This window comes from Lathyrus oleraceus, chromosome 6 (assembly GCF_024323335.1).
Source record: "Lathyrus oleraceus cultivar Zhongwan6 chromosome 6, CAAS_Psat_ZW6_1.0, whole genome shotgun sequence".
NCBI lineage: Eukaryota > Viridiplantae > Streptophyta > Magnoliopsida > Fabales > Fabaceae > Lathyrus > Lathyrus oleraceus.
The window spans coordinates 3,691,740-3,700,254 of NC_066584.1; the positions used below are offsets into that span (position 1 = coordinate 3,691,740).

General features: G+C 32.0%; 1 protein-coding gene across 1 annotated transcript; it reads left to right on the forward strand.

Annotated features, from left to right (window-relative positions):
• The first annotated feature begins 4,253 nt into the window (after nucleotides 1-4,253).
• LOC127097199 (uncharacterized) lies at nucleotides 4,254-7,791 on the forward strand. Its single transcript, XM_051035704.1, has 6 exons — nucleotides 4,254-4,538; nucleotides 4,637-4,663; nucleotides 4,747-4,809; nucleotides 7,224-7,302; nucleotides 7,382-7,427; nucleotides 7,517-7,791. The coding sequence occupies exons 1-6, from the start codon at nucleotides 4,497-4,499 to the stop codon at nucleotides 7,524-7,526; spliced, it is 267 nt and encodes an 88-aa protein (XP_050891661.1). The 5' UTR covers nucleotides 4,254-4,496; the 3' UTR covers nucleotides 7,527-7,791.
• The last annotated feature ends 724 nt before the right edge of the window (nucleotides 7,792-8,515 follow it).

Sequence of the window (8,515 nt, forward strand, 5' to 3'; positions counted from 1 at the left end):
ATTTGTCTGGTTTGATTGACACATACTGAGGTAGCTGTTTGCTTTTAACTTTGAGCCTTTTTAGCCATCCTGTAGTAATATGTACATCCATTGCTAACCACTTTGAGCTTAGCCTTTCTTTCGGTGACTTAGCCTTAATTCTTAATCGTATGACTTGGAAGATCTTATCTTTCCACCCTCTCTTTGGAGTTAAGTAGAATTGTAGTTCTTAAGTGGTATGAAAAAGATTAAGTTTGAGGTTGCTCTTGGAAGTGAGCAAATTTTTAAGTTTGGGGTTGAGGTACTAGAGAAAAATGGTAAAAAATTCAAAATTTTGAAAAAAAATAAGAAGTGGAAAAATGAACTTCTTCAAAAAAAAGATTAAAAGAATGCAAAGTGCATAATAAGGACCACAATAGTACTATATCTAGTACTATCAAGAAGGAACAAATGGATGTGGTAATAGAAGGAGAACTAGGTACCTAACTCCAAAGATATTAACCTACTTTTTCAAAAATATCCTACCCGAACATAAGCCAAGATACAACCGAAAATGCCCTCAAATGTGTGTGTTTTGATTTCTTTGACTAATGATATTAGAACATGATTAAACTTGGTATAAACTATTTTACATGTTGATGAAAAGACTACCTTATCCATTGAGTGAGTCAAGGTGAAATGAGAGACAGGTTGAGTACTTGTCAAAGTTTGAGGATATTTTCTGAATTTGTCGGATGGAAGTTGGAAGCTAGAACAATGGCCAGGCAAAGAAAAAGTTATATGGTGATATTCAATTGTTACTTTGCAACTTATTTTATGCTTAGAATTGGTATTGTGATGATACTCTATCATTACATGTTTTCCGTCGAAGAAACAAATCAAAATAAGTTAAAGAGGAGTAAAAATGAATAATAAATGCCAAAGAAAGAGGAAAAAATGACTAAGTGTGGAGAAATAAGGACTTAGTGAAAATTAGGTGAAAAGGGGAGCAAAAGCGTGCAACTACTGGAATAATCACACGCAACATCGCGCATGCGAAAGGAAAGTAAAGGCTGCATCGCACGCGATGCATGTTATCATGCGTGCTGGTCCTTTTTCTGGGTTTTTTCTAATGCGTTCTGATCCACTCAGAAGGCTTTGAAAGAGGAAAGTTGGTATTTTTTCAAGGGTTCTGAATTTGTACACGTGAAGGAAGGATTTATAGCACCAAAGGGCGTATTTGAAGAGTATTTGAAGCCATTGGAGGGCAATTCTTCAAAGGATTTCTTATGCATCCTTCTTATTTAATTTTGATATTGTAATTTGCACTATGAGTAGCTAATTCTCTTTAGGTTAAGTTATGTTTGATGAACCTATTTTGATATTGTTGAGGCATATGTTTTATTTGATATTGCATGAATAATTTAATCTATAATTATATTCAAATTGCACCTTGTTCTTAATGCTTTTTATGTGAGATACTCTTCTAATTTGATTTTGGGCACATATGGAATACTGACCATTAGGCTATGTGTTGGACCTAGGGGAATTGTTGTGCTTACGCTGGTGGACTAGGGATAGGAAACTTTGAGTAGTGGCTTAGGAATTAACGTTCTATTGTATTGTCCAATCTTGTTTATGCTGGTGGACTAGGGATAGAAAACTCCGAGTATATATTAGTGGGTTATACATCAAGGAATTTGGTATAGCGGTTTTGTTAATTCGTCGTGGGATTATAAGGAGGATATCATTCATGCAATACATCTAACATCAACAATAGAGAAATAGAAGATTCTATATACAACCTGACCGTTTTTCGTATTATTGTCAGCACACTTGATTTTATTTTCGTAATTAAAACTCGAACCCCCCCCCCCCCCCCCCCAATTTAGTATTTTCTATGTATCACACATTATTGTCTTGTTAAATAGCAGTCTATGTGGGTTCAATCTTTTTAATTACTGCGACATTATCCGTATACTTGCCGAGAAGTCATCACACTCCAACCACCAAGTCAGTTATCGAGTCCAAGATAAATGAAGTGAAATTATTAGATCACAAAGTATACCTTAAGTTCTCATGTGTGTCAATTATTTATGATGGAAATTTTATTTAGACTTTTCATTATTGGACTTGATATTTGAATCTTACCTACATTAGGCCTTTGGCTAGCCCATATTAGAAATATTAACACTAAAATCTTGAAAAAAAAACATTTACATAGTAAAAAATAAAATAAAATAAATTAAAACTTAAAACATGGCTTTTATTTTTATTATTTAGGCGCCTTTATCATATTTTTTTAAAGAAAAGACTCTCGGCCACTTTTATATCTTTTCTTAGACCCCTACTTCTCTAATGCACACTACAGAGTAAATTATGATTGATTTTTTGAACTAATGTAAAATTGCATAAAATAAACAAACATTTAAAAAATATAATAAGATAAGTGACTAGGTTAATCTCTTAGCTACACAACCCTCTTTGTAATATTACAATCCCTTAATGTCTTTGATGAAATAGTAGTTGAAGAAGGTGTGAACAAATGTTAAAATGTCATGTCATATGTCTAACAATATAAATAGTCTCACAATAGTATTGGGTCTAATTATCTTATCTATATTTAGTTCTCAAACAATATCAAATAGTGTTTCGTTCATTCTTCAATGAAAAAAAAAATTAAACACAAATAATTATTGAATAATAATAGGAGTTTATCATTATATTATACTGAACATACTTAAGAGGATCATACAATCCACACAATTCGAGAACAAATTCATCTAAAAGAGTCTAATCAAATAAAATTAGTCAATCATTCTCAGAGAAATAATGACAAAAGAGGTGAAAATAGATTAAAATAACATTAAAAATAAAATGGGTGAAAACTGTGATGAAGAATATCCAATTCCAAGTTCTTACAAAATGATAAAAATCGAAACTCTTGTATTTGAACAAGTTTGATAATTTATATAATAATTTTTAATTACGCAGAAGCGTCCTGTCATATTTGTTTGTCACGTTTTTGAGATTATGTTGACGTGTCACTATGCTAATCACACAACGTGTTGTGTTACCCTATATGGTGCAACATGTTTTTTTCCGGTGAATTGTGACATGTTTTCAGCTTCGTGTGATTTCAGCAATATGTTCATTTTCTTGTTTTCTCTCAATTCGCGTATCCATGTCATCTCCTTTCTTGTCATTGTAATTTTTATAGTGAAAATACTTCAAAATTTGTCTAATTAAGATGATTTTGGCATAAATTTATATTTTCCACAAGTCTTTGGAGTCTCTATTAAAAAGCTATGACAATATAAACCATTGAAAGTAAAAGTGCTCAAAATTAATATAAAATATACTAAAAAATGTATAATAATTGAATGTCGGAGATGCCAAAGGATCGTGGACCAAACATATAATCATGTTTAAAAAAACATAACATATTAGTTATCCCCTCTCAAGTTGAATAGTTAAGGATCAGATAAGTAGAATTACTCATTTTTAAATTAAAACTCATATTAAGATAAAAGATCATCGAAAGAAGGGGAGAAATTTTTTCATTCTCAATTCCATTGTAGTTGGATCCTTTGGATCCACGAAAATTCTTGTTTGAATGAAATTCTAATTCAGTTTCCTTGTTTGAATGATATATATATATATATATATATATATATATATATATATATATATATATATATATATATATATATATATATATATATATATATATATATATATATATATATATATATATATATATATATATATATATATATATATATATATATGAATTCTTTCATATAGCTTTAGTCAAGGAAATTGAATTTTCTTTAAAAAAATACTAGGATCTAAGACAAAAAAAAAGTTTTTTTTGGGTATATAACATATGACATGAGTATTTGATATTGTAATAATCGCTATATGATATAAGTGATTTTGGATATTATGGAGAAGTTTCGGTAATGCCCTAATTTTATACCAGGAGTAGCAAATATCTTATAATACTTCTTGATGATGCAGAATTGGTAACACATGTTTAGAGAAAGTGAAGAAAAAGTTTGTTGGCGAAATAATTAGTATATTCCATAGAAAAATGTTATTTCTACCTCAAAAGATATACTGTACCGTATTTTATTGTTCATCAATATAGTGAATAGTATATTATAATAAAAAAATATTATTTTATAAAAATATATATAAAAATTAATTTTTATTTACTTTTTTATTAAAAAATATTGATTGAAATTTTATTGTTCATCAATATAGTGAATAGTATGCAGAATTGGTAACACATGATAGCATTTACTAAGAAATATTAATAACACTCATTTGAACACTCACTCTCTTATTGATTGAAATTTATTTTTTTAAAGTGACAAAAGTGAATTCAGTAAACCCCTTATACTTTGATTCATATAATAGTGAATTCAGTAAACCCCTCAGCAACTGAGCACGGTAGCGGTTGCTCAAATTGCAACATCTCATCGCGTTTCTGCAAATTGCAACATCTCATCGCGTCTCTACACCTAGCTACCATGGCGAGTACCAAAGTTCAGAGGGTTATGACCCAACCCATTGTATGTCTTCTCAATACACTGTTTTTCTTTCAATTTCACTATGCTTTGTCTCTAACAACTTAACCTAACCTGCGTTATTTTTTTTGGTTTTTTTTCAGAACTTGATCTTCAGGTTTCTTCAAAGCGTAAGTTCCCACACTCATTTCGCTTGATCCTAATTACCTTAATATTATTTTCTAATCTGATTTCGGTTTTAATTTTTTTGCAGAAAGCTCGCATTCAGATTTGGCTCTTTGAGCAAAAGGATTTGAGGATTGAAGGAAGAATCATTGTGAGTTTTAGTTTCAAGCCTATCTACTTTAGTGTATATAATTATGTAGTTAGGGTTTCAGCAATGCTATCAATGATTCTGTTTCATGTTGGCCTAAGTTCCAAATTGTTGTAGTAGCTCATAGGATTTTGTATATAAACTTGGAAAAATGAAGCTGTTTTTGCTTCCATTTTAAACTGTTTAAATATCAACAAATTCTAGCCTCTAAAGGACACTCCATAAGATCTTGAGACGTGTGACACTTCCATCAGTCTCCCCTGTAGTTTCTATTCTCCAATTTCCTTTTCTCCTTTCTTTGTATGTCATTTCCGGCAGCAGATTTCTAGCTAATTAGTTTAACAATTGATACCTTCTACTTTGTTTCAGTTTTGTTCTAGTTTTTCTTGCCCTTTCTCAGGCGGTAATCTCTTTTCCTGTGGCGATTCCTTTATTTTCACATTAAAAAAATGTATTTTTGCTTTTTCTGTGAGAAGTTATATTCTATCACCAGGAACTAGATTGTGAGCTTTGGAGGTTGTTGATTTGTTCTCACAAGTAAACTTCCTTAGGTGCAGTGTTATCAAATTGCGGTGCCATGGCCACTATGGCAGATATACATGGCGGTTTTTGGGTTCGCCGCAATGCTAAATATTGGCCGATATTGCGGGGTTTTCCGCCATAATCCGCTATAACGGCACCACAAAGCGGCCGATATGGTGGGATTTTGGCTCTCTTCCATGGACAACAATGCTTAGGTGTAGAGTTGCCAACACGTTGTTTGGGGTAGATTTTCAATCCGCATAATTTCATATGTTCCATTTGCCTTCCATTCAAATTCCCTTCGAGCAATGCTCCTAGCCACCACATTCTGTTCCTCTGTCAAAGAATTTTCATTAACCATAAGTTGATCTCCTAGAAGTCATATTACCTGGTAATCTGCTTCTTATAGATTAATCATCTTTTTGGTGACCCATTTCAATAAATTCAAATCTGTTAACTATGTCATTGCTGTCCTGGTGAGTGCTTGAATTGGCACACCAAGCTTACTGCAAAAGATATCTCTGGACAGGTATGAGATAAATATATCAGTCTCATGATCAGGGTTTTGATTATATTTCTCTATCTAACACTTCACCAGTTTTTGATGCTACATTTTTGTAGTAGTTTTACTGGGAGTTTCTGCAGCTTAAGTACATACTTTCTTTGGGTTATGTATCTCTAGATAATATTTCTGTAGATCCAAATCTTTAATTTCAAACATTCTGCTAACTTCTCCTTCAAGCTAGTTCAGCTTCATTGTTGCTCATAACAGTTATATCATTCACATAGACTTTTGGCTGAGTATTAGTAACAACATCTTTTCCCAAGTCTTCATTTAGAAATGCATTCTTCATGTCAACTCGATATTATTAAGGCCAGGAAAAATTCACTATCAAAGATACCAGACTCAGATTGAGTTCATTTTTGTAAATTGGGAAATTTTCTCTTGATAGTTAATTACCGTGGTTTGTGTAAAATCCATGGCTACCAGCATTGCCTTGTTTTCTGCACTTGGATCAGCTGTGCATTTGACAGTTAATAAACATTTGCATCTTATTTCTTGGTGTGTCAACGGCCTATGTTCTGTTTTTTCAATTCAGATCATCAAGAACTTTTGTGATTTATCTTGTAACAAACAAATACAAAAAATTGAACTCGGGAGACAAAGCTCTATGTTTGCTTGACAGAATTTTGTATGACATATTTTGGAATAGTAGGAAGCCCATGCTACCATGCTTGTCAATATCTGATGTAGTTAAATCAATAGTCATGCATGTTTACAACTCTTGGTATCAAAAGGAGTTGCAAAATTGTTTCCATCTTGAACCATCATCTGCAAAGGTTAATGCGTTGTTTGAGTCTCAACCCCACAGCTTCCAGCATAAATAAACTTGCAGATTAGAAAACATGAACAAGTCCATTGTTGAGAGTTTGCACCTAACAGGCTAACTAGGTGAATGGCCCCAACTCTGGTTAGTTGAAAACTTAGATCCACTAAGTTGAATTTGGTTCTAACATCTTGCACCCAGTCCCTCAGTTCTTCAGTCTCTACTAGTTTTGACCCTTGTAGCTTATCAATTTGGAACATTTTATGCTCTTTTTGTGTGCCAGTTCCTAAACCTGTTTTGTTTATGAATTTGTCTGTCAATTTTTAATTTTGATGCTAGGTTGTGGATTGGCTGTTTTAGTCTGCTCTGATTAGATAACCAATGCAGAAAGTTAGATTACAATTTCCCCCCGTATAGTAGTTGAGACAGGAATGTGTTGTAGTTATTCGATTATTGAAAAGGCTTGATTGTTGTTTTTGCTAGTGTAGACAGCACATGTTAATTAGAAATTGGATCTTTGAGCAGATGGTTGATGATCTTGTGATTTTATTTTGTTGTTTTAAATAGGGTTTTGATGAGTACATGAATTTGGTTTTGGACGATGCTGAAGAAGTAAACGTCAAGAAGAAGAGCAGAAAGACATTAGGTAAAGATAAGCTCCTAAATTTTTTCTTCTATTTGTCTGTCACTTATGCATTTTCTAATGATGCCATTGTTTTGATTAGGGAGGATCCTTCTTAAAGGAGACAACATCACTTTAATGATGAACACGTAAGTGATATTTAAATCATATTTTTATCAATTTCTCTGGTTTACATCTTCTAAATTTAAGTGATATAATTTGCTCTTACTAATTTCAGGGGGAAATGATGATGAGTCCATGTTCCATCCAACAAGAAGACCGATTTTATCTTTACATTTTTCAGTTTAATGACTATTTCTCCCGTCAACATGTTGAATATGCTGTTTAAAATGTAATGTTGGCAATATGAAATTTTTATTCACCTGATAAATACTTGGTTGGTCCTATTAGTTATGGCTTCTTGTTGCCTGTATTGATGTCTAGCTTCCAAAACCTAATGTAACACCAATATTACAAACTTTCAGTTGTTTAGAGGTTCTTTTTATCATTCTATATTGCGCCTTATTTATTTACTTGGAGATTGATTTCTTGTCAAAATTTTCGTTTTATTGTATTTGTTATGCAATGAATAAAATTCTTATACCAATAGATACCATTTACCACGTATTATAAGAAATACAACAGTAAAAAAGTTTAGATATTTTCGTTAGCAAATGTGGCAGTTTTACTTGACTCATGAGTAACAGGTTTTTTAAAGTTTAGATTGTTTAATAATTTCAATGTCAAGGGTCTTTAGATAAACAGATTAATTGCATTAGAAATGTTTATCAAAATAAGTCTTTACATGTTTATGAATAGGTTTGCTTTAGCTATTTTTATAACAAAAGATAAAAAAAATTTAAGTTGATTTTTGGACCTTGTTTGGAGAGGTCGAGGAACATTGCATGATTTTTCTTGGTCCAGATGATCGGATTTAAAGATTATAATTTTTGTTTGTCTTTCTCATCATTTGAGTGTCATTTGTTATCTTTCCCCCATTAGTATGCCCACCTTTAAATACGGCCTTAAGCAGCGGTGTTCAACAATGTTTTCCATATCTCTTTGAAATTCCCTAGTACTAATCCATAAAATGTGCATATTTGCTAAGTCTGTCAACAGCTACAAAAATCACCTGTTTGCAAGCCGAAGTATATAACCCTTCGATAACATCCATGTGTTGAAAAATAGCATAGTTCTTGACATGATTAATTATGTCTTTAGTCAAGCCTTTCCAGTA

What these genes read in the sequence shown, in the direction of transcription:
- LOC127097199 (XM_051035704.1), top strand. Translation starts at nt 4,497, where the DNA reads ATGGCGAGTACCAAAGTTCAGAGGGTTATGACCCAACCCATT. An exon ending in GGATTGAAGGAAGAATCATT is followed by an intron (nt 4,810 to 7,223) that starts GTGAGTTTTAGT and finishes TGTTTTAAATAG; the next exon opens with GGTTTTGATGAGTACATGAA. An exon ending in GAAGAGCAGAAAGACATTAG is followed by an intron (nt 7,303 to 7,381) that starts GTAAAGATAAGC and finishes TGTTTTGATTAG; the next exon opens with GGAGGATCCTTCTTAAAGGA.